Here is a 25,548-nt window from a genome sequence, read left to right as displayed (position 1 = left end):
GCAACATGTCTTGATTTTACAGGGAGAGGGCATGGAAGCTCCATGCTTGGGATGCTCCCAGACCTCACCCTATGTTTCTCTTCATTTAGCTGACACTGATTTGTATCCTTATAATAAAACTGCAATTGTAAATATAGCACTTTTGTGAATTCTGTGAATTATCTCAGCAAATTATGGAAGCTGAGAGGGTTGTGGGAATCCCTGAATTGGTAGCCAGTTCATGAGAAGTGTGACTGGCCTGAGGATCCCTGATCTTGCAGCTGGCATCTTTGTAGAGCAGTGTTATTGGGGACTGTGCCCTTAACCAGTGGAGTCTGCATTAACTCCAGGTGGTTACTGCCAGAATTGCACAGGAGTAGGGCTTGCATCTTTCTTCACTTTGGAAAGATTTATGTTAGACATATCTGCCCAGTAAATACAATAGTGGGTTACTGAAAAACTTGCAAGGACTCTTTGTTGCCTCTTGTTCCAATGGGAGCGCACCCTGGCCCCTCTGCCTAGCATCAAAGACATGCCATTAACTATGGAAGAAATAATGTCTTACCTTTAATACTAAAATAAGACAGTATAAAAAGAGGCATTATTGGTGCTCTGCCCAGATCTTCTCAGATCTCTCAGGTTCCATTCTCTCTCCCAGTTTCTGTGTGATTTTGTTTCTAAGAGCCATACACCTGTGACTCTTTTTGGAGGATTACTCCAGGGCTACTGGAACTGCTTCACCCGGGTTCAGAAACTAGTTGCTTATGTCCCCTTGGAGCAGTACTTAGCCCATCTTAAGTACTTAACCAATTTGACAGCTGTGGAAACATGAAAGCCCAGCTTCCTTGCCTTGAGATAAACTCTGAGGTGTAATTTAAACTCCAGGCAGGCTGAGCCCAGGACTTTGCCTGAAATTATAGCCTTTCTTGGCTTCGTCTTCTCGTCTGTCCTGCTCTCCAAACTCCTTTTATGGATTCTCCTAGGAACACTTCCTTAATAAATCACTTGTCCACAGTCCCTAACTCAGGGTCCACTTCTGGGGAACCTATCCTGAAACAGTTCCCAATTATTCACTACCAAACAGGTTGCCATGTGACTTGCAGCGCCTGGGAGGAGGAGGAATCTATTCCTCAGCCCCCACTGAGTCAAGCTCGGCCATGTGATGTGGTGCTTTGAACAATGGAATGTGATTAAAAAAAGAAAATACTGTATGCCATACATTACTTGACTCTTCAGATTCATCACATGCTACTGGAATTGGTCTTTTCTTTTTCTTTTCTTTTTTTTTTTTTTGAGATGGAGTCTCGCTCTGTCGCCCAGGCTGGAGTGCAGTGGCGCAATCTCAGCTCACTGCAAGCACCGCCTCCTGGGTTCACGCCATTCTCCTGCCTCAGCCTCCCAAGTAGCTGGGACTACAGGTGCTCGCCACCTCGCCCGGCTAGTTTTTTGTATTTTTAGTAGAGACAGGGTTTCACCATGTTGGCCAGAATGGTCTTGATCTCCTGACCTCATGATCTGCGCACCTCAGCCTCCCAAAGTGCTGGGATTACAGGCGTGAGCCACCGCGCCCAGCCCTGGAATTGGTCTTTTCTCTGGGACCATGACAGGGCTGTTCCTTCAGCCTGGGTCTCAGAACAAGACAGGTCAAGCAGAACCACAGCTGACAGACAGCTAACATGTAATATGAACAAGGACAAACCTTTATTATTTTAGGACACAGATTTTGGGATTGCTTCTGCAACCTAACCTAAAAAATATAATACAGGCAGCATAGCACAGCGGTCAAGAGCATGCACCCTGGAGTTACACAGCTTGGGGTCAAAGCCAAGCTCTACTACTTACTAGCTGTATAACCTTGGCCAAGTTACCTGAGCCTCAGTTTCTCCATTTGTGAAATGGGGATATTAATGATATCCACCTCATAAGGTTATTGTGGTGATCAAATGAATTAACATACATAAAGTGCTTCAAATAGTGCCTGGCATATGTTTAATAAATATTATCCAAAGTGCTACAGTTATGAACTGACATGGTTCATTCCCAAATTTCCAGTGTTTTGTCCTACAACCACTGAACTTGTTGGTTGCCTCCTATAACGGGTTGAATATTTGTGTCCTCTCAAACACTCATATGTTGAAATCCTAACCCCTAATGTGATAGTGTAAGGAGGTGGGGAGGTTGGGCCTTTGGGAGGTAATAAGGTCACGAGGAAGGAGCTCTCATGAATGGGATTAATGCCATTATAAAAAGGATCCCAGGGAACTCTTTGACTCTCTCTTTCTTTCATATGAGGACATAACAAGATCACAACCCAGAAGAGGGCCCTTGCCAGAACCCAACCATGCTGGCACCCCCATCTTGGACTTGCAGTCCCCAGAACTATGAGAAATACATTTCTGTTGCTTATAAGTCACTCAATCTATGGTACTTTGTTATAGCAGCCTGAATCGATTACCCAGCATCCCTTCCACTCTTCCCACAACTCTCAATTTGTATTTGGGGATTTATATGGTTCCGAGGAAACTGATTTCATTGAGACTTAATGTGGCCTCATATGAGCCAAACAACCAGTAGTGTGCTGGTAAACCAGCTCCCAGGAGGTTGGGGAGGGAAGCCCAAGTTTCCATGCTGTAAATTCTCCCTCATGGACAATGTCAAGCTACCAGTGGCTTACCAACTGGCTGGGCAAAGTTCCCAAATATTTAACAATTGCCTGGTGAGCCAGTACTAGCAGGCTCCAGCACACCACATGCCACCTCTCCAGCCATGAGTAAGTGCAAGCTGCTCCAATCAGTGTGATGCCCAGGACTTTAGCAACTCTCATCAAACAAAAACAATTCCCTTGCATGTTTCATTTGTATGCAGATGCATTGGTGCTGTGCTTTATGCATGCTCCGTGTGCAGCCAGCAAGATGTGATGGGGTGTGCAGTGGTGTGTGGGCTTTGCTGGTCATGGAGAGATGAGTGTCATTTGTGTGTTGCATGTGGAGGTGAGTGCTAGTGTATCTAAAAAGAGCTTTCCATATGTATTAGGTTAGACATACAAAATTTCAAGTATTTGATCAGTATTGATCTACATCAAGGGCAATTTCATATGATTCCACGTAATAGATCAAATACACATGAAAATAAGTCAGGAGGAGGAAGGATGGAAGGAAGAAGGTGGAGGTGGAGGAGCAGGTAGATCCTACCAGAAGCAAATCCGAAGTATGAGCATTTGGAGTTTTTAAAATGATGTTAATCCCTCAATCCAAAAAAGTATTAATTTTGGACAATTCACAACTTTACTGTCCTAACTCAGCTACATACCCTCTTGGAAGCATCATATTATACCATACAAGCTTACCTAACACCCTCATTCTTCCAGCCTTGGGGCGAAATTCAGAAAGGTCTCTGGGGAAAGATTTTGGCGAGCACCTGATCGGTTTTGCGGGGACCCTCAGTGTCCCGCTATCCAGGGAGCTCAGTTTCCCCGCGGTGTTTTTCTCCTGTCAATTCGCTGGCAACCAGCGAACGTTCGAGACTCGGGTGGGGCGGACTCCCTCACCTCCAGGACCCCCAGGGAACTCAGCGGTGCGGGAAGCGGGGGATAACGACTCCCATGGGGGATAACAACTCCCATCTAGGCGGTTGGGAGGATGAAATGAGGAAATACACGGACGACAGGAGCCACAATGTTTTGTTTTTTCGTTTTTTTTTTTTTTTTTTTTTTTTTTTTTTTTTTTTTTTTTTTTTTTTTTTTTTTTTTTTTTTTTTTTGAGACTTTGTTTCATTCTTGTTGCCCAGGTTGGAGCGCAATGGCATAGTCTCAGCTCACTGCAACCTCTGCCTCCCAGGTTCAAGAGATTTTTCTGCCTCAGCCTCCCGAGTAACTGGGATTACAGGTGCCTGCCAATACACCCAGCTACTTTTTTCTATTTTTAGTACAGACGAGGTTTCACCATGTTGGCCAGGCTGGTCTTGAACTCCTGACCTCGTGATTTACCCGCCTCGGCCTCCTAAAGTGCTGATATAACAGCCGTGAGCCTCCGCGTCCGGTATTTCCAATAGTTCCCTGGCTGGTTAGGAGTCACTGTTAAGTAGTAAGAGTTAGTAAACAGCGGCCGGAGCTCAGGAGGCAAGCAGCGACCACAGCGTCCCCGCGGCAGGGTCCCCGGGTCCCCGCCTCCCCCGCGGTGGGCGTGGCCGCTTCCCAGAATGCCCCGCCTCCCGCGGCGCGGCAGCTCCGGCGCTGGACTCCCGCCAGGTCACACCGCCTGAGGTCACACCGTCTGGGCCCCCGCCGCGCCTCCGCCCTCAGCGCCTTGCTGCAACCCACACATGTGCGTAGCGTGCAGACTCGGACACCCCACGCCCGGCACAAATACACTAGCACTCACCTCCACACACAACACGCAAATGACACACGTCTCTCTGAGCCCAATAAAGGCCACCCACCACTGCACACCTGACATCTTGCTGGCCACACAAACGCATCTGCATGCAGATGACACACACATCTCAGCCTCCACACCAAACACAACTCACAATACATATACAACACTCAACTCTGCTCACCAATGACATGAATATGTCCCTTGACACACCAAACACAGCACACACAATACACACATTAATGCTTATACATGCACATACTACAAACACCTGCATTTAGGCAAGAGACTACACGAGTCACTAGCACCCACATACCGAGTTTCACACCAGACACGTATACACCACGGGCATTATTCCCTCCTCACACGAATGACATGTACATTCCACACTATACCAAATACAAAACGTACATTTACACCACTGCTGAAAAAACACATTCATCGCACACAAATGGCATGCGTATGAAGTTTACCCATGTACACTAAATTCAACACACCATATATACAAGCCCTAACACATGCATGCATCTTACAAACAACATGGACACATACATAGCAAAGTAAATCCAGCACACAAATCCAAATGTGCCACCAGATCCACCCTAAACTCTCTACGCCAAACATGAATAATCACACGTGTAACCACACCTCAGCACACACTACTTATATGTACCATGCCAAACAAAATCACACCTACATCTGACCTACACCTCCCTACATACACCTAGAATGACCAGCCATCCCTGTGTGCCCAGCACTGGCACGGTTTTAGCACTGAAAGTCCTGTGCCCTTGGAAGCCCCTCAATTCTGTGCAATCCCGAACAGTTAGTCACCCTATACATTGTTTAGATGAATTATGCCTGGGACCCCAGTAAACACCAGTTATGAAACCTGAGCTGCTGCCAGGTGCAGGGCTCACGCCTGTAATCCCAGCACTTTGGGAGGCTGAGGCAGGTGAATCACCTGAGGTCAGGAGTTTGAGACCAGCCTGGCCAACATAGTAAAACCCCATCTCTACCAAAATACAAAAAGTCAGCTGGGCATGGTGGTGCACGCCTGGAATCCCAGCTACTCGGGAGGCTGAGGCAGGAGGATCGTTTGAACCTGAGAGGGGGAGGTTGCAGTGAGCTGAGATTGCACCATTGCACTCCAGCCTGTGCCACAGAACAGGACTCTGTCTCAAAAAACACAAAACCTGAGCTGCTGTGCGGGAATAGAGATGGGAGCTGCAGTGGCCTGGAGCTAAGGGAACCCAGGTGTGCCTCCCTGAGTACCAAGTCCCCCACCTCCTGTCTAGAGGGCGAAATGTGTTTCAGGGAGGAAACGCCTTAAGAACAATGAGGAGCTGTCAACACCTTCCAAAAAAAGGAAAGAAGCAGAGAGGCCTAACCACACCTGACTTTGGGGTTTTACCCTTGGCAAAGCACTTTTACTGTACTTACCTCATCTGATCCTTACAAAAACATATGAGCATAGGTGCTGTTATGGCAGCGATGCCAGAGAAGTCCAGGTCAGACAGATCAGGTCTGGGAGGAGTCCTATCCCCCTGCTTCCCCTACCCAGACTCCTCCTCTCTTGTCAGCTGTCTGCACACCCTGCTTTATTTCCCACCCTGGCTGAGACACCGTGGTTGGAATCAAGAAGCCACCCGTCTTGAGCTACAACCTTCAAAAGCCTTTCATTCTCTCCTAATAGGGCAAGGCGCCAAGGCTGCCCCACCCTAGGGGTGGATTAGGCCTCCGCCTCCCTGTTGGGGTTTAAGGTACATCAAAAGAACTCCCTGCACCAAAATAGCACTTGCAGGCCCTGCCTGGTAGCCTGAAATGATACCAGGAGAGTCCCCTTTTAGGTTAAGGCTTTGTACCTCAAAGACCCATGTTCAAAATGCACCTGTGTCCCTGGGAAGGACTCCCACGCTGCAGCCTCCAGCACCTTCACTGGCATTGTCTTGCCTGTCATTCTGTGCATTGCAACAGACATTGCCTAATGCCAGCTTGCTGACAGAATTAGATTGTCTCTAGCAAGACCTGTGGGAATGGGGCACAGGATAGAATAGTTCTGATCCTGGGTGAGGGATGGTGTGAGAAGGGTCAGTGACTTAGTGAGGGGGAAACATGATAGAAGAGGTAGAGGGTGCTGAGAAGCATGGGACATGTCCTTGGCAGAAGTGGAGGAGACCTTGACTCTAAGAAGGAAGGTAGAGGGATTACATGAGCTTTCCAGAGATGACAGGAAGTGAAAAAGGGTTCAGCATATAGGATGGGCATATTTTGGGGAGTAGGGGTCTCTGCCTGAGGAGGGAGCTATTTGTGGGGGGCATTCTGGTTCATAGGCAATCACAGAGCACTCCTCTGGGGAAGTTGAGGGAAAAAAATGTAATGGCATGGGAAAATGTTTGTGATCTGTTGACAAGTGAAGAAAAAACAGAACATAGAGTAGGATCCCTATTTTGTAACAATAGCTGGAAAGACATCAAAACATTAGTGGTGCTTATCCCTGCTGTATCAAGGGTGACTTGCATTTCTTCTTGGAGCCTTTCTAAAGTCTTCAGATGTTCTTCAATGAACTTGGAATATAATTTTTTTAATATCATGAAAAGGGTTGTTTCAGAGGAGGATTCATTGATTATTTATTGAGTGCTTATTAAATTCTCCAGTGATGACACCACATGTGATGTGGAGGCTGGAAGCCATAGTCATTGTTGCTCTTAGCTCTAGACATGGCACAGAGGTACAGTTCAGTGCAGAAGGACATGGACTCTGGAACTACACTGTCGGGTTTCAAATCCTTCTTCTGCACCTGTGTGACCTGGGCAAACGGCTTGACCTTTCTGTGTCTTAGTTGCCTCATCCATAAAATGGAGATAATAACAGTACCTGTAACAATTAGTTGAGCTGATACATGTGAACACTCAGAAGAGCAACCGATACAGGATAATCACAACCTGAGTGTCAGTGGTTATTGTCGTTAGTGGTTAAGAGCTTTGCCTCTGGAGCCAGCCTGTCTGGGTTCAAATCCTTGCTCTGTTTCTGTCTGGTTTGGGAAGTGGTTTCATCTCTATCTCTACCTCAGTTTCCTAATCTGTAAAATGGGGATAAAAGTAATGGTGCCTCCTTCCCGAAATGAGTAATGGTGAAAATTAACCAAGTAACTATGGATGAAGTACTTAGAACTGGGCCTCAGTAAGTGTGAACTACTTTAATTTTTATTATTACTCTTTATTTATTTATTTATTTTTTGGATACAGAGTCTTGCTCTGTCGCCCAGATTGGAGTGTAGTGGCACGATCCCAGCTCACTGCAACCTCTGCCTCCTGGGTCCAAGCGATTGTCCTGTCTTAGCCTCCCAAGTAGCTGGGATTGCAGGTGCCCACCACTACACCCAGGTAGTTTTTGTATTTTTAGTAGAGACAGGGTTTCGCCTTGTTGGCCAGGCTGGTTCTTGGACTCCTGACCTCAAGTGAGTCGCCCGCCTCGGCCTCCCAAAGTGCTGGGATTACAGGCGTGAGCCACTACGCCCAACCTGTTACTCTTGGTGGAGGCAGAGAATGAGGGTGAGGAATCACACAGCACCCTGTGTAGTGCCAGCCTGGGGTCCAGGATGCATAGATGGTTGCGGTGGGCACTGCAGGATGGCCCCATTCTCTCTCTCTTGCATCTCCTCTGTCCTCCTTCAGCCCGGGCTATTCTGGTCCTTCAAGTTTTAGCACTGTGGCCCCCCAGGTGTTACCCACGGCCCCCAGAGACCGCTACTTCCCTGATCTTTATTCAGCCACACACAGAGGTGGGTTGATGGTGAAACTGATGAAACGAAGCTTCTAGGACTCTCATTTGGATGGAGGCGCCCAGTATAATTGCCTTCTTTTTCGTGAAGAAGGCCTCTATCATTGCATAAACTTCAGCCCCACCACACATGGATGGATCTTCTCTTGGTTTTAGGAAGGGGCCTCCTAATTCAGATTTCCACAGCCCCATCAGCTGAAATCTAGCCCCTTTCATTAGCTGGACCTGGTCGACCAGAGACCTCCCTCGGTGGTATTTTTGCCCATGTGAGCCTACATATAGATGGATAGTCTCTGACTTATGGTGGTTCGGCTTATGAATTTTTTACTTTATCATAAAATTGAGGAACATAATCTATCTGTCTATCTATCTATCTATCTATCTATCTATCTATCTATCTATCTATCTATCTATCTATGTCTATATCTATCTGAATATATTCTTGTATTGGTTCTGTTTCTCTGGAGAACCCTGACTAATACAGTAGGTCTGAATGTAAGTTGTCTTCTTGTTTGGAAAAATCGTTCTGAATGGGAGTGACTCTGTGATGTAGGCGCATGGGCGGGGCAACTGGTCTGGGAGACCTCAGTAGGTCTTGTTTCTGCCCCCCAACTTCTGAGCAGGCTTGGACTTAAACTTTCAGTCATAAACAAGCATTAGGAATGAAGATCCCTGCCTGGGCGCAGTGGCTCACGCTTGTAATCCCAGCACTTTGGGAGACTGAGGCGGGTGGATCACCTGAGGTCAGGAGTTCGAGACCAGCCTGTCCAACATGGTGAAACTCCATTTCTACTAAAAATACAAAAACTTTAGCTCGGTGTGGTGGCGGACACCTGTAATCCCAGCTACGCAAGAGGCTGAAGCAGGAGAATCGCTTGAACTCGTGAGGCGGTGACTGCAGTGAGCCAAGATTGTGCCACTACACTCCAGCCTGAGTGACAAAGTGAGACTCTGTCTCCAAAAAAAAAAAAAATGAATCCCATTCCTCCTCTGCCCTCTCCCCATGTTGTTAGTGGCATGTAAAACTATATGTGTTTGTAACAACAAAAAACTGGAGACATCCTAAATGTTCACCCATGTGATGAAGTCCAACGCAGCAACAAAGGAAAGGGCAGGACTTCTATGTACTGATTTGGAAAGCCACTAAGATAAATTGAGTGAAAAAACAATGTGCCCAACACTGTGTTTCCATTCAAACAGATTAAAAATATATGTATATTGCCTATAGGTCCCCCAGTCCCTCATCCACAATTCCCAAATCCAAAAGACTCTGGAAACCAAAACTTTTTTTCTTTGGTTTGTGGCAAATTTATTTGGTAGCAAAACCAGAGCTGAAAGAATGTGAAGCCATTTGCAGTTTTTAATTATCCCTGTTAGTATGAATACATTACAGCCCACACCTAATGGGACCTACTGCCGTGGTTTGCCTAGGACTGAAGGGGTTCCCTGGATGTGGAACTGGAACAGTCTGGGGCAAACTGGGATGACTGGTCTCCCTACGTGGAGCCTGCTGGTGTTGTGGAATACAGGCTACATGCACTTTATTACCTGTCTAAAATGGGAAAAAAGTTCTAGATTCTGCAACCCATCTGTGCCCAAGGGTTTTAGCTGAAGGACCTGGATGTTCTTAGACTATCTCTGGGAAGGGGACACAAGCCAGCAGCCACAGCCTCTGGGAAGAAAACGGGTAGCTGGAGGGTAGCGGTAGGAGGGAGAGTTTTCACTGAATAGCCTTTTGCATCTTTTGACTGTGGACCATGGAATGTATTATCTACTCAAAAAATAAATACAGGAAACTATGGGCAAACAAAACGCTCTGCACTTTTGACTAAACTACAAATAGAATTTTAAAGTTTTTGGAAAAATAAATTACTGTGATGCTGTCAAAGCAATGCTTGTCTTTCGGATTCTGCTAATTCCAATGTATCCTGTTCTCAGAGCCATTTGTGTATTGAACCCTAGTCTGAGAGTCTGGCTTTTGGTTTTCTGAGCTCAGAGGGCTGTGTGGGTCTCTCCTAGAGTAGCAGGTAGACTAAAGCTCTTACTTCAGCAGCACGCGCCACAGTCGGGTGATTTTTTTTCCTGGTTGGTAGTTACTGTTATTTTGAAAAAATCCAGAACAATCATGAAAAGCAAGTAGAAACAGGCTGGGCCAGCTGAGAGTGACCATATGCCCTGGGTCTCTTGGTGATATAATTAGCTGTTTTCTTCCAGCGTTGAGTGGGTGGCTTACTCTTCTGGCACCCAGCAAGGCCGCATGATGATGCAACAATGCAACAAAAGGCAAGCCCGGGCAAGGCCAGCGGGAGATCTGCCGGCCAGAGTTGCTGATTCGAGGCGATGCACGGGTGTGGGGAGGGCGTTTCAGGGCTGCAGGGAAGTGGGAGGCCCCGACTCCCCAGGAGGCAAAACTGGCCTCCTGCTCACTCAGCCCTGAGCCTTTCCACCCCAAACCCTGACTCCTTCCTTCCTTCCCTCCTCCCTGCTCAGTGGCAGAATCTATTCCTAGTTCACTCACTCTCCCAGGGGTGAAAGGGTCCATTGAGACTTCTAGAAGTGAGATAGGGGGGCCTGTGCAAGGAGAGACTAAATCAGGTTTCCCAAGCCTTGAGGATGGAGGGTGGCGAGCTTTCAATCACCTGGGGAGATTTTTTCAAAATATCTATACACTTGTGCAGCCAGCGGTCCCTCATCCAATTTTAATTCAGTAGGTTCAGATAGGGCTGGCACATAGAATATATATTTTAATTGTGTTAATTATTATCTAAGATGTTATTAACAATTTTAAAATATATATTAAGAAGAATAAGCCTACTTTACACCCCAAAATAGATAGGCTGTGCACAGCACAACTCCAGGGAGTGCTGTCCACCCAGACTTCCTAATGGTGCCCTGGAGGGGGTAACACAGTAGACCTGCTCCTCTCTCCAGAGGCAGCCATTGCCACCGTTTCTTGTCCCTCTCTCTCTCTCTCTTTTTTTTTTTTTTTTTGAGACAGGGTCTCACTCTGCTGCCCAGACTGGAGTGCAGTGGTACAATCTTGGCTCACCGCAGTATTGACCTCCTGGGCTCCTTCCTCAGTCTCCCCAGTAGCTGGGACCACAGGCATGTACCACCACACCTGGCTAATTTTTGTATTTTTTTGTAGAGGCGGGTCTTCATCATGTTGCCCAGGCTGGTCTTTAACTCCTGGGCTCAAGTGATCCACTTGCCTCGGCCTCTCAAAGTGCTGGGATTACAGGAGTGATGCAGTATGCGGCCCCTCTCATGTCTTCTTGCAGAGAGAATCTATATGTATACAGGACCTGAGCATTTGGCACAAGGGGTTCTCCCACCCCTATGCTGAGAATCACTGAGCTAGAGGGAGGAAGGTCCAATGGGAGTGATTTCAGGCATATTCAAAAGGGAGAAAGGAGAATTGGGCTTGCCCTGAAGTCTCACTGCAGCAAGCCCCCACCCTCCCAGAGTCCCACACACCCCATTAAGAAACTGTCAGGCTGGGCACAGTGGCTCACACCTGTAATCCCAGCACTTTGGAAGGCTGAGGTGGGTGGATCATGAGGTCAGGAGTTCGAGACCAGCCTGGCCAATATGGTGAAACCCTGTCTCTACTAAAAATGCAAAAATTAGCTGGGCATGGTGGCACGTGCCTATAGTCCCAGCTGTTGGGAAGGCTGAGGCAGGAGAATCGCTTGATCCCAGGAGGCGGAGGTTGCAGTGAGCTGAGATTGTACCACTGCACTCCAGCCTGGGCAACAGAGCAAGACTTCGTCTCAAAAGAGAAAAAAAAGAAAGAAAGAAAAAGAAAAGAAACTGTCAGGGTCTATGTACCTGCATTTCTGGCAGTAAAAGAACTTTTCTTCTTAATAATCCTTCTCCCAGGCCTTCAGGGGATTTTCAGGTGGATTTGCTGACTAAGGGATTTTCTTGCATTTAAGTCCAATGACTTCTCAGACTTTGATGTTGACTAATTTAGAAAGAAAAAGGAAAAGCTGTGTACCAGAAGGAGGAAATGGGGTCCTGCTGTGTAACTTTAGCCTCACTGTCTCTTTGTGGCCTGGTTTCCTCCTTTGGGAACTGAAGAGGATCATGCCTACCTCATTTTTCTCAGTCTCTCTGGGGAATGGTAAGATTATAGCTATGAAAGCACCATTTTAGACATGCAGATATTGAGGTCCAAGTTCATGTTCTGCCCAGGTGGCATTCTTCTTATTCTTGTGGCCGCGTCCAGAGACTCCGCAGGAAAAGACCCTCTTACCAGAAGACAGCGGAGAGGAAGGAGTCCCATCTGCGGTGCTCCCAGCTGTGATGGAGATGGCTAGTGGGTCCTCACAAATCTGTGCGGCCCTCCAGGGACTACGTTGACCTGTGCATCCGGGGTGCATCCAAGTTCTCACCAATGGAACGTGGGTGGGAGATGATGCCAGTCCCTTCTGAGCCTGGTGTGAAGAAATGCACGTGGATTCTCTGGCACTTTCCCCTACCTGCAGCTGGAATCAGAGATCACGAGGCCCCAGGGAATGGTGGAGCCACATGGTGGAAAGAACCTAAGAGCCTGAATCACCACATGGAGGGCAGCCACCTGCCCACTTGAATACCTCTATTGGATTCATATGTGAGTGAGAAATAAACTTGTATTGGCTTGTCACTGAAATGTGAGAGTTTATTACAGGAGCTAATGTTGTCCTATCACACACCCTGACTTTTCTTCGTAAGTCCAATCCTAAGCTGTTAGGATGGACGTTGGAGGAGACATCAGCAATGATTCCTCCCAGCAGGTACAGGGTTGTTAGAAACCACTGAGGATAGGGAGGAGGGAATAACACCTCCTCCCTGGCTCTGAGCTCGGCTCCAGTGTGACCACTAGCATTTGGGGCGTGGGGGTTGCAGCTGTCACATTCCACAGTGGCCCCAGTGGCATTACAATTACAGATGACACTTAAAGCCACTCTAGGGAAGCAGAGGCAAAGACAAGCAGCTGATGGGATGGGGAGCAGAAGGGCTGGGGCCACAGCCAGAGCCCTGGATCTGTGTCCCCTCAGCCAAAGCCAGCACTTCCTAGGGGCTCCATTTCTCTGTCTGTATGAGAGTCTAATACACCTGTCCTGGATGGGGGAGGGAGGAGTGTATGGACGGTGAGGAGTGAATGGATCTGAAACCTGACACCACTGAGATTCCACACTGCTGTGCAATCAGAGGCCCCGAACCCAAGCCCCTCAGCCTATGCTGAGGCTTTTTCTTGGGAGGGTCTTAAAAAATATGTTAGGGAAGAAAAAAAATCAAAGTGCACAGTTCCTATTATTTTGGGATCATCCAGAAGACTGTTGTGGGCTAAGGGGCCTGGAGAGGGTGTCTTGGGAGCTTTGAAGGCAGCTCAAAGGACTGAATTCAGAATCTGTGAGCAGCTCCCTTTGCTGCCAAATGTCTATTCTCAGGTGTCACAATCGTTGAAATTCCTCCATTAGGGCTTCATTTCTTTGGATTACTTTTTGTTTCTACACAAAAATGCAAGCAATGATAATCCCCAGTGTGTTCAGGGTTTTAGACTTGTTCCAATAATCCTAAAAGGCACAGATAGACAGTGAGGCCCAGATACCTGGTGTGGCTGCTTCTTCAATCATGCTTCTTCTGAGAGTGATTATGGGGCAATTCGACTCCTAGGTGTATATCCAGAAACTCTTACATATGTGCCCTAGAGACATGAATAAAAATACTTTTAGTAGCCCTATGTATAATAACAAAAACTGGCAATAACCCAAATGCCCATTGATAGGAGAACGAATAATTGGATATTTAAAAAACTGAAAATGGGCCAGGCATTGTGGCTCATGCCTGTAATCCCAAGACTTTGGGAGGCTGAGGCTGAAGTTTGAGCCCAGGAGTTTGAGACCAGCCTGGGTAACATAGGGAGACACCATCTCTATTGAAAAAAAAAATTAGCCAGGCACCTTGGTGTGTACCTGTGGTTCCAGCTACTTGGGAGGCTGAAGTGCAAGGATTGCTTGAGGCTGAGAGGTTAAGGCTGCAGTGAGCCATGATCACACCACTATACTCCAGCCTGGGCGGCAGAGTGAGGCCCTGTCTCCAAACAAATAGGTAAATAAAAATAAAAATCGGAAAATGATTGAACCATGTTTAAATTATATATTGCTGCCTAACAAATCATGTTAAAACACAGTGACAACCACGATCATTTATTTGCTCACATTATATAATTCAGTCAGGGGTTTGGCTCCACCTGTGGAGGTTCAACTGGAGGTGGGGATCGACTCTCAAGATAGTCCTCTTATGGCTGGCAAGTTGATGATGACTGTTTGCTGGGAGATCTGCTGGAACTCTTAGCTAGTGGGTCTTGGTTCTCCTGCATGTGATCTCTCCACAAGACTTCTCACAGCATGTTGGTCTCAGAGTAATTGAACATCTTACATGGTGGCTTAAGGTCCCTAAGAATCCAAAAGCAACAGAAATTATTATACCTTCTTAAGGCTTAGGTCTGGAATGGGCACAGAGTTACTTCTGTCCCATTCTCTTGCCTAAAAGAGCCACAAGCCAGAAATGTTCAAGGGGAGGCAACTACAAAAGAGTGTGAATACCCAGAGGTATACCTCACTGGGTGACATTGACTTCCACAAACCACAACCACCCACAACCATATGCATAAATATTAGGTTATGTTATGTTTCAGTATCAAATAACCTCTACATTTCAGTGACTTCACACACAAATGGTTACTTTTTTCTTATATACATGTCCCATAGAAGTTGCTGGGGCACTCTGCTCCGCACATTCACTCAGGGATCCAGGCTGATGGAGGCTCCACCATGTTGTAGTGGCACCATTGCACCATCTGAGACACGAGACCTCACTTTTGCCACAACTGTGAAGGACAGAAAGGCTCGAGAATTTCACCTGGCCTTAGCTCTAAAAAGATAAATGTCACTTACGTTCACATTTCATCAGCTAGGACCAGTCACATGACCCCATCTACACTGTAAGTGGGGCTGGGAAATGGAGAACATCTGGAAGAATGGCTGAGCATTACTGTCTTGGCCACATGTGATAGAATTATTTAAAACAAAAGAAAGTTGTAGATAAAATGCAAGGTAGTGTTCGCTTTGGGGTAGGGGTGGAACACACAAGAAAGTGCCAGTGATTTGTAATATTCTAGTTTTTGGTTTGAGCGGTGAGTGTTAATTATTTTTTAAAACAAATGAATGAATGAACAGACAAATGAATAAATGAAAGACAGGGCTCGGAAGCAGCAGCACTGAAGCCTAACCTCAGAGTACAGGCCAAAAATGACCCTTCAATAAACATTCACTGAGTTCCCAGCTGAAGCTGGTAGACCTCTCCAAGGTACAAAGATGAATAAAATATGGGCTCAACCCCTCCAGGTGCCCAGCTCAGAGGATTCAGTAGACACATAAACCAAGCAGGTGGGCAAAGCACAGTGGAGAGTCTTGCTCGGTGGGAGCTCTGGGAGCTAGAGGGAGCCCAGAGAAGGCCTGACCCCAAGTCACATGTGTTGGGTCATGAAGAATCAATAGGAATTCAAAAGGTGGAGAATGCAGTGGAGATGGGGCAAGTTGGTCAGGGACACTCATTTTACCAAGAGAGAAAGATTTGTGCAAAGGCACGAAGGGGCCTTCGCCCCTCAGTTGGCCTGTGTTCACAGCATTTCCTCACTGCCTTCTAGTCCCTAAATGATCTGATCAACTTACTCCCTCTGCACTGCACCACCCAGAACCTTCTGCAAGAGCCAGGCACTTGTCCTCCTCAGTGGCTGCCATGAGTGTTGGCTGCTGATGCTTACAGCCAAGTCCCTCCCTGGCCTTAGAGGAGGAAGCTCTCTTGCCTGAGGTCATGCACTCCCCTACTGCAGGGGCAGCCACATCCACATCCAGATGACTGTTTGGAAACCCAGGGTGTAAGGACCTAGCTCTCACGCTTCAACTCAGCGAACTCTGCGGGACCATCCCAGCTTCAGGGGTCCTGGTGGGATCAGCCAAGGCCTCTCTGGGCCTCCAGCCTCCAGCAGACCCCAGTTCTTCTCTCTGCCCAATTCTGTTGCTTTTATATCCAGACAAGTGTTGATTGTGAATGCACTCCCCAATAAACTTCCTTCAAGCAAAACTCTTATGTGTTTTCTGGGAAACCTACCTAAGATATCCACTAAAATACAGATAATTACTAACTTCCAAGGGATGCCTTTCCTGGGGATGTTTGCACAGCAATTATCATAATATTCATGGAGTGATTTCTATGTGCCAGGCTAAGCACTTTGCTTTTAAGATCACATTTAATGAAGAACAGAGCCTCACAGTAAGAATACATGTCTTTTCTTTTCTTTTATTTATTTATTTTTTTGAGACAGAGTTTTGCTCTTGTTGCCCGGGCTGGAGTGCAATGGCGCAATCTCAGCTCACTGCAACCTCCGCCTCCCGAGTTCAAGCGATTCTCCTGCCTCAGCCTCCCAAGTAGCTGGGATTACAGGCATGTACCATCATACCTGGCTAATTTTTGAATTTTTAGCAGAGACGGGGGTTTCATCATGTTTCATCATGTTGGTCAAGCTGGTCTCGAACTCCTGACCTCAAATTATCTGTCTGCCTCAGCCTCCCAAAGGGCTGGAATTACAGGTGTGAGCCACCATGCCAGGCCTATTTATTTATTTATTTATTTATTTATTTTTGAGATGGAGTTTCGCTCTGTCGCCTCGGCTGGAGTGCAATGGCGCAATCTTGGCTCACTGCAACCTCCGCCTCCCAGGTTCAAGCAATTCTCCTGCCCCAGTCTCCCAAGTAGCTGGGATTACAGGTGCTTGCCACTATGCCTAGCTAATTTTTTTGTAGTTTTTAGTAGAGACGGGTTTCACCATGTTGGCCAGGCTGGTCTCAAAGTCCTGAACTCAGGTGATCCACCTGCCTTGGCCTCTCAAGTGCTGGGATTATAAGCATGAGCCACCATGCCTGGCCAGGCCTATTTATTTTTATTTTCAATTTTTTTTTTTTTTGAGACGGAGTCTGGCTGTGTCGCCCAGGCTGGAGTGCAGTGGCGCGATCTCGGCTCACTGCAAGCTCCGCCTCCCGGGTTCATGCCATTCTTCCGCCTCAGCCTCCGAGTAGCTGGGACTACAGGCGCCTGCCACCACGCCCGGCTAATTTTTTGTATTTTTAGTAGAGACGGGGTTTCACCGTGTTAGCCAAGATGGTCTCGATCTCCTGACCTCGTGATCCACCCGCCTCGGCCTCCCAAAGTGCTGGGATTACAGGCTTGAGCCACCGCGCCCGGCCTATTTTCAATTTTTTTAAGGCTAGTCAAATAAAGCAGTGGGAGTGGAGAAGGAGCAAATAAATAAACCTGTAACTGGTTGTGATCAATTAGTTGTAAACACCACTGCACTCAGACCAACCTAAAGGAATGAATTTCTAATGGTGAAATTTCAGGCTTAGGCAGTAGTAGGCTTGGGAATCTGGAAGTACTTGTGTTGCACAAATTCTGTCACAAATTTCCCTGCCTTAATGTATGCTCAGTCCTGATCCTAATGTTGACTGGGTAAAGCTCCCAGCAGGTCAGGGTGTTAGTTCTCAAAGTCATTCTTCTAAAAAAAAAAAAAAAAAAAGCCAGGTGTGGTGGCTCATGCCTGTAATCTCAGCACTTTGGGAGGCAGAGGCAGGTGGATCACCTGAGGTCAGGAGTTGGAGACTAGCCTGGCCAACATGGTGAAATCCTGTCTCTACTAAAATACAAACATTAGGCGGGGTGAGTCGTCATCCGATGTCTGGCCGTGAGATGTTTCGGGAGCTGGGGTCTCTCCGCCACAGACATGACGAAGGGCCTTGTTTTAGGAATCTATTCCAAAGAAAAAGAAGATGATGTGCCACCGTTCACAAGTGCAGGACAGAATTGTGATAAATTAACAACTGGAAAGCTGAGAGGAACTTCGAACATATCTGGACCACCTCTGAAGGCAGGCAAGACTTGAACCTTTTATGGTCTGCATCAGGACTTCCCCAGCGTGGTGCTAGTTGGCCTCAGCATAAAGGCAGCCGGAATCAACGAACAGGAAAACTGGCGTGAAGGCAAAGAAAACATCAGAGCTGCTCTTGCAGCGGGATGCAGGCAGATTCAAGACCCGGAGCTCTCTTCCGTGGAGGTGGATCCCTGTGGAGACACTCAGGCTGCTGAGGAGGGAGCGGTGCTTGGTCTCTATGAATACGATGACCTAAAGCAAAAGAAGAAGCTGGCCATGTCGGCGAAGCTCTATGGAAGTGGGGCTCAGGAGGCCTGGCCGAAAGGAGTCCTGTTTGCTTGTGGGCAGAAGTTGGCATGCCACTTGATGGAGACACAAGCCAATGAGATGATGCCAACCAGATTTGCGGAAATTATTGAGAAGAATCTCAAAAGTGCTAATAGTGAAACTGAGGTTCATATCAGAACCAGGTCTTGGATAGAGGAACAGGCAATGGGATCATTCCTCAGTGTGGCCAAAGGATCTGACGAGCCCCCAGTCTTCTTGGAAATTCACTACAAAGGCAGCCCCAATGCAAACAAACCACCCCTGGTGTTTGTTGGGAAAGGAATTACCTTTGACAGTGGTGGTATCTCCATCAAGGCTTCTGCAAATATGGACCTCATGAGGGCTGACATGGGAGGAGCTGCAACTATATGCTCAGGCATTATGTCTGCTGCAAAGCTCAATTTGCCCATTAATATTACAGGTCTGGCCCCTCTTTGTGAAAATACGCCTAGCAGCAAGGTCAACAAGCTGGAGGATGTTGTTAGAGCCAGGAACGGGAAGACTATTCAGGTTGATAACACTGATGCCGAGGGGAGGCTCATACTGGCTGATGCGCTCTGTTAAGTGCACACGTTTAACCCGAAGATCATCCTTAATGCCACCACCTTAACAGGTGCCATGGATATAGCTTTGGGGTCAGGTGCCACTGGGGTCTTTACCAATTTATCCTGGCTCTGGAACAAGCTATTTGAGGCCAGCATTGAAACAGGGGACCGCTCTTCTTTGAAGGATGCCTCTCTTCAAACATTATACAAGACAGATTGTAGATTGCCAGCTGGCGGATGTTAACAACGTTGGAAAATATAGATGTGCGGGGGCATGTACAGCTGTGGCATTCCTGAGAGAATTCGTGACTCATCCTAAGTGGGCACATTTAGACACAGCAGGCATGATGACCAACAAAGATGAGGTTCCCTATCTACGGAAAGGCATAACCGGGAGGCCCACAAGAACTCTCATAGACTTCTTACTTCGTTTCAGTCAAGACAATGCTTAGTTCAGATACTCAAAAATGTCTTCACTCTGTCTTAAATTGGACAGTTGAACTTAAAAGATTTTTGAATGAATGGATGAAAATCTTTTAAAGGATACAAAGGATGGTATTTAAAAATGTAGAACACAATGAAATTTTTATGCCTTGATTTTTTTTTTTTCATTTTACACGAAGATTTGTGTGTGTGTGTTTTTTTTCTTTTTTTTGAGACGGAGTCTCGCTCTGTCGCCCAGGCTGGAGTGCAGTGGCACGATCTCGGCTCACTGCAAACTCTGCCTCCTAGTTTCAAGTGATTCTCCCTGCTCAGCCTCCTGCATAGCTGGGACTACAGATGCCCACCACCATGCCCGGCTGATTTTTGCATTTTTAGTAGAGACAGGGTTTCACCGTATTGGCCAGGCTGGTCTCAAACTCCTGACCTTGTGATCCACCCACCTCGACCTCCCAAAGTGCTGGGATTACAGGTGTGAGCCACCACGTCCAGCCAGTATGTTTTTAATTGAGAAGCATAATTGTACTTCAGATTCGTGATGCCAGGAACATGAGCAAACTGAAAATTACTATGCACTTGTCAGAAACAATAAATCCAACTTTTTGTGCAAAAAAAAAAAAAAATACAAGCATTAGCTGGGCACAGTGGCACATGCCTGTAATCCCAGCTACTTGGGGGGCTGAGGCAGAAGAATTGCTTGAACCCGGGAAGTGGAGACTGCAGTGAACTGAGATTGCGCCACTGCTGACTTGTTCTCAAAAAACAAAACAAAACAGAAAAACAAAATGAAAACAAAAAGCCAAGGCTGCTTCTGCTCAATAATGTTCTATCTTTGTTCCGCCTCTTCTCTGGGGTCTCACTTCTTGGGAGCCTGTGTGGAGGTGAATTCCTCTGAAAGCTGACTGCCCCTATTTGGGACTCCCCAGTCTTTTTCTGAGAAATGGTGACATTGTTCCCAGCACTTCCTCTCCTTTCCTAGGCAGCTCCTGCAGCCACCACTGAGCCTTCCTCACATCCTCCTTCTTCAGGTTTGGGCTTTCCACCTTTCACCATTCCCCTACCCCACGCTGCTCCACCGCAGTCTGGGCGCTCTTGTTCCCCATGCTGAGCCTCCCTCCATCCCTATGCTGCCTGCTTCCTGGGAACATGCTTGGGCAGCAGGCTGTGGCTCTGATTGGCTTTCTGACCGTCAGGAACATGTCCCAACATGTTGAGCTCTGGCATAGAAGAGGCTGGTGGCTATTTTGTCCTCAGACTGCCTGTTTTCAGGTGAGGAAGGGGATGGTAGGAGACAGGCGACCTCTAGAGACCCCAGGTAGACCTTGGCCTGTTACACCGAATAGGATATGTGATCTGCCGGCAGATGCTTGGGACAGGGCTGGGATCTGGTGCATGTGTGCTTGTGTGAATGTGTGCTGGGAGTCAGATTTTGTGTGTGACTTCTAACAACCTACTCCCTTGCCTTCCTCAGGGCAGAGGTCCTCCCTTAGAGTGTGTCTGTGTACACATTCAAGTGCATGGTTGCAAACTTTTTTTTTTAAAGCACTGAATAGTACTAGACACTTAGTAGGTACTTAAGAAACATTGAATGTGGTGGTGGTGGTGAGCTAGAAATTATAAAAAAAATTCTTTCCCAAAAACAACAACAACAAAAAGAATTATTTCATTGTGAAGCTCAGTACCACAAAACTTTAAATAATTCATTACAAGCCTTTATTAAAAAAAATTTTTCCCCCCAAAGTAAACAGACAATGTCTAGTCTATTTGAAATGCCTGAAAGCAGAGGGGCTTCAAGGCAGTGGGAGGAGATGTCTGTCCTCTGCTGGACATTTGACAACCCACCCTTTGGATGGTTTGGATGTATAGGAAGGAAGGTGCAGACAGCAGTGGGGCTTACAGTGGGGTCCTGAGGCTGTGCTGTGGCCTTTCTGGGGTTTAGCCACAATCCTGGCCTGACTCTAGGACCAGCCAGGCCAAGGGGGTCTGCTGCTGTGTCCTCCCACCCCTACGGGCTCCTATCCCCACAGCAGAGGAGAAAGAAGCCTGTCCTCCCCGAGGTCAGCTGCGTTCAAGGAAGAAGACTGGGCATGTCTGGGCAGAGATTTCCAGACTCTGAGCAGCCTGAGATGTAAGTGATTGTAGCTGCTCCAAGCCTGGGTTCTGTTTTTTAGTGGGATTTCTGTTCAGATGAACAATCCATCCTCTGCAATTTTTTAAAAGCAAAACTGCAAATGTTTCAGGCTCAGAAAGGAGGCAAAGGTGAAGTCCAAGGGAGGGCAGGGGTGTGGGGTAGATGGGAGTGGATAGACATGTCATTCATCTCTGTGTCTGTCAGAAGCACCAGAATTGTCCTTTATTTATGTCATCTCCATAAACCATCTGCAAATGAGGGTTATTTGGCATTTTTGTCATTCTGGAGCCACAGAAATAAAGGATGACAAGCAGAGAGTCCTGGGCAGGAGGCAAAAGGCCTGCGTTCCAACTATAGTCATTTCTTTGCTGCATGATCTGAGTTAGGTCACTAGACTTCTCTGAGCCCCAGTTTCCCCAGAAGTGTACAGGGGCTATGTGGGGAGTACTCAGGTGACAGACAACTCACTCGTCAAATCCTCCCCTTCCTGGCCAACAAAGCTGCTGCAACCACAGGGGTTTCGTCTGCTGAGGTGAGTGTAGGGTGTACAGAGATTGGTTCAATGTCCAATTCTTCCGTTTCCCTGGAGATCAGGTGGCCCTTTTCTGGTAGTGTCTCCAATTCCCTCCTTCCTGGAAGCACGTGACAATCGACAACTTGGTATACTTAAGTTCAGTGGACCTCAATTTCCTCATCTGTGAAATAAACGGGACTGGAAAAGCATTCTGGCCTCGAGATGCTTTGTTGGGGTGTCTAGGTGCTCCAGATGCTTCTGGGAGAGGTGACCTAGTGAGGGATCAGTGGGAATAGAGGTGATACTATGGAACTTTTCTGGAAATTGCAGAGAGGTGCTTCGTTTTTATTATTTATGAATTTTTATTTATTAATGTCATCCTCCTGGTCTTTTCAGCTGCATTGGGTAAATCCTTGCCTGCCAGGTCGGACTCCCGACCCCCAGAGTGGGTCAACGGTGGGCCAGAAAGGGGGCTCATTCTAACAGTGCTATGTCCTCCTGGGGAGTGCCAACTCATTCTCCAAGTAAAAAAAGCCAGATTTGTGGCTCACTTCGTGGGGAAATGTGTCCAGCGCACCAACGCCGGCGAGGGACTGGGGGAGGAGGGAAGTGCCCTCCTGCAGCACGCGAGGTTCCGGACCGGCTGGCCTGCTGGAACTCGGCCAGGCTCAGCTGGCTCGGCGCTGGGCAGCCAGGAGCCTGGGCCCCGGGGAGGGCGGTCCCGGGCGGCGCGGTGGGCCGAGCGCGGGTCCCCCCTCCTTGAGGCGGGCCCGGGCGGGGGTGGTGGTATATCAGGGCCGCGCTGAGCTGCGCCAGCTGAGGTGTGAGCAGCTGCCGAAGTCAGTTCCTTGTGGGGCCAGAGCTGGGCGCGGATTCGCCGAGGCACCGAGGCACTCAGAGGAGGTGAGAGAGCGGCGACAGACAACAGGGGACCCCGGGACGGCGGCCCAGAGCCGAGCCGAGCGTGCCCGCGTGTGTCCGTGCGTGTCCGCGAGGATGCGTGTTCGCGGGTGTGCGCTGCGTTCACAGGTGTTTCTGTGGCAGGTGAATGACGGGCGTGGGTCGGTGCGCGCTCGGCTTGCGCACACGGTATCTGTAAGTGCGCAGGTGACGGGGGTCAGGATGTGCCGGAGACCCCGGGCAGAGAGCGATCCCCGGCCACGCTCCCCGCCCCTGAAAACCCAGCTGGGGCGAGGGAGGGCGTGGACCGGACCGCTCTGGGAGCTCGCCTTTGGCTGCGGTTGGCTGCAGGCCCCAGGCGCAGTTTGCTCGCGGCCTGGGGATGAAGTCCGTGTCCCTGGAGGGGCCCAGGAGGGGCGAGGAAAGCGGAGTGGAGTAAACTCGTCTAGGATCGGCCCTAGGCGGCTCTCGGATCCAACTGGCGCCGCCCTGGCCCAGGTCCCAGGTTCAGGTCCTCTACGCCACTGTGTCCACCACCTGGCTGGGCACTGAGGTCAGCGCGGGCTGTTTCCCGGCCCTTGGGAATGTGCCAGGACACGTCCCCTAAGGACAAGCGAGGAGGTGACTCATTGTGACAAGGAGACCCCAGGGAACGGACTGTATGAGGTCAGAACCCCGCCCGGGAAGGGGCACAGTGGGACTCCCAAAGCCCTCTCCCCTGCCCCTTCGCGGTCTTCGTCCTCCCATCGGCACAGTGACCTATTTGGCTGGAACAGCTTGTTCCCAGGGAAGCAGGGCACCGGAGGTCCAGGACACCGCGTCGGGTCCCCGCTTCGCGGCGCGCCCTAGGAGCCGGGGAGTCACGACTCTGCGCTAGGCGGGCTCCAACCAGCCTGTCAGTCGGGGAAGGGCAAGGGTCTCCTCTAACTCTTTCCCACCGCGGCCGGGAGAATCACGGCCCAGACTGCCCTCGGGTCGGGGCGCTGGACTCCGGGGCGAGAGCGGAGCCCACGCCTGAGTGGGAGGTGGTAAGGGGTCAGGTCTTTGCGGGGTGGGGATTCTGGGGGGCACGACGCTGCTCAGGGCCTCCATCAGCTGCCTCGGTGGCGCCCCGATCTAGCCCAGATTCCCTCTCGGAAAGCGACAGGGCTGAGCGGAGCATGGGGGCGAGTCGCCCCTTGGGGCGCCGCCGCCTGGCGCGGATCACAGCGCGTCCTCTCCGTCCAGAACCCCTGGGGGACACTTGCGCTCTCTTCGTGAGGAAAAGCATCTTGGAGCTGGGTTTGGAACTTGAGGCGCCCAGGCAGCTTCCTCTCTCCTTCCCTCCCTCCACGTCGCGTTTCTGGGAGGACTTGCGAGCGGTTTTGTTTTCGTTGCTCCCGTCTATTTTTATTTTCCAGGGATCTGACTCATCCCGTGCTTTGGGCGTGGAGATAAGGTGGAGGGGCCGGCTCCCGGCGCGCGCGTGTGTGTGTGCGCGCGCGTGTGTGCGTGTGTGTGTGTGTGTCAGAGACGGCACAAGAGCGCGCGGTTTCCCAACAGCGGCGGGAGTTTTGGAAGCCTGGCCGGCTCAGCGTGACGTGTTCGCGGCGCCCCCCCCCCACCCGTCCCCTCCCATGCTCCCCCTCCCCACCCCAGGGTGACGCGCAGCCGGAGTGGAAGCAGAGTTTTGGCGGGCGAGCAGCGCCTTGCAGGAAACTGACTCATCACTACTCCCTCCCGCGGTCCGAGGCTCTGCCCACGCACCTCCCACCCCGCGCGTGATTTCCTGGAGGCCGGCGCCCCCTCCCGGCCCTGGCGGGAATAGCACACCGGCTTTCCCGCGGAGTGGGGCTGGCCGGCGCGAATCGCCGCGGCTGCTCCTGGTCTCATCCGAGAATAACCCCTATGCCATTACCACCCCTTCAAAGGAGCACTCCTTAGATTCAACAGTATTTACTGAGCTCTTACCGGAAATTAAAATATGGCTGAAGTCTAAGGCAGCAAGGACAATAAAGGAGGCTATTTTCAGTTGTTTGTAAAACACGGGTTTACGTTTCTGTTTTCTTTGGGCTGAAAGTTATTATGACAATGAGCATGAGAGCAGATTTTGATGGGGGAGGAGAGGCCTATAAGAGCCATAAGAGAAGGATGGGTGGTAGAAGAGGAGAGGGTACCTGCGTAGGTCCTAGTCCTGCCTTGAGCTCCCGGGAGCCAGGGAATATCCAGCTCCTTGATGAAGCCCTAGGCGGGCTCCTCCTCCTTGTGCCTATGATGTATTGAGACCAAGAATGTTCATTTCAAACACACCAGTGTGTCCCGCTTTGGCTGGCACCCCAAGAGTGCCCATCGAGGAACGGTGCCAAACACTTGCTTGAATCTTCGATTTGGATTAAGTTGGTCTCAGGAGGCAGGGCCTCAGCAATCTATATTTTGAAAAAGCTCCCTAGGTGCTTTTTTCTTTCTTCTTTCTTCTTTTTTCTTTTCTTTTCTTTTCTTTTCTTTTCTTTTCTTTTCTTTCTTTCTTTCTTTCTTTCTTTCTTTCTTTCTTTCTTTCTTTCTTTCTTTCTTTCTTTCTTTTTCTTTCTTCTTTTCTTCTTTTT

General features: G+C 48.9%; 1 protein-coding gene and 1 pseudogene across 14 annotated transcripts in view; both read left to right on the top strand.

Annotated features, from left to right (window-relative positions):
* The first annotated feature begins 17,898 nt into the window (after window positions 1-17,898).
* Window positions 17,899-19,601, top strand: LOC105514163 (annotated as a pseudogene).
* A 1,024-nt stretch (window positions 19,602-20,625) lies between these two features.
* Window positions 20,626-25,548, top strand: part of CDKN1A (cyclin-dependent kinase inhibitor 1A (p21, Cip1)) — a 10,852-nt gene continuing 5,929 nt past the window's right edge. For 2 of the 14 annotated variants that reach the window (XM_011945333.1, XM_011945328.1), the window contains exon 1: window positions 20,626-20,690. Coding sequence is in view for 1 of the 14 variants with exons in the window: in XM_011945329.1 (XP_011800719.1) it covers window positions 20,703-20,736 (34 nt within the window). In the remaining 13 variants the exon portion in view is untranslated. Of the gene's footprint in view, window positions 20,737-21,846; window positions 22,091-22,849; window positions 23,111-23,301; window positions 23,402-25,548 lie in introns of those variants that run through there. The other 12 variants (XM_011945331.1, XM_011945325.1, XM_011945336.1 and 9 more) reach the window with 11 other exon arrangements.

Source organism: Colobus angolensis, unplaced genomic scaffold (genome assembly GCF_000951035.1).
Source record: "Colobus angolensis palliatus isolate OR3802 unplaced genomic scaffold, Cang.pa_1.0 Scaffold24, whole genome shotgun sequence".
Taxonomy (NCBI): Eukaryota; Metazoa; Chordata; class Mammalia; order Primates; family Cercopithecidae; genus Colobus; species Colobus angolensis.
This window is presented reverse-complemented; position numbering and strand designations above follow the sequence as displayed.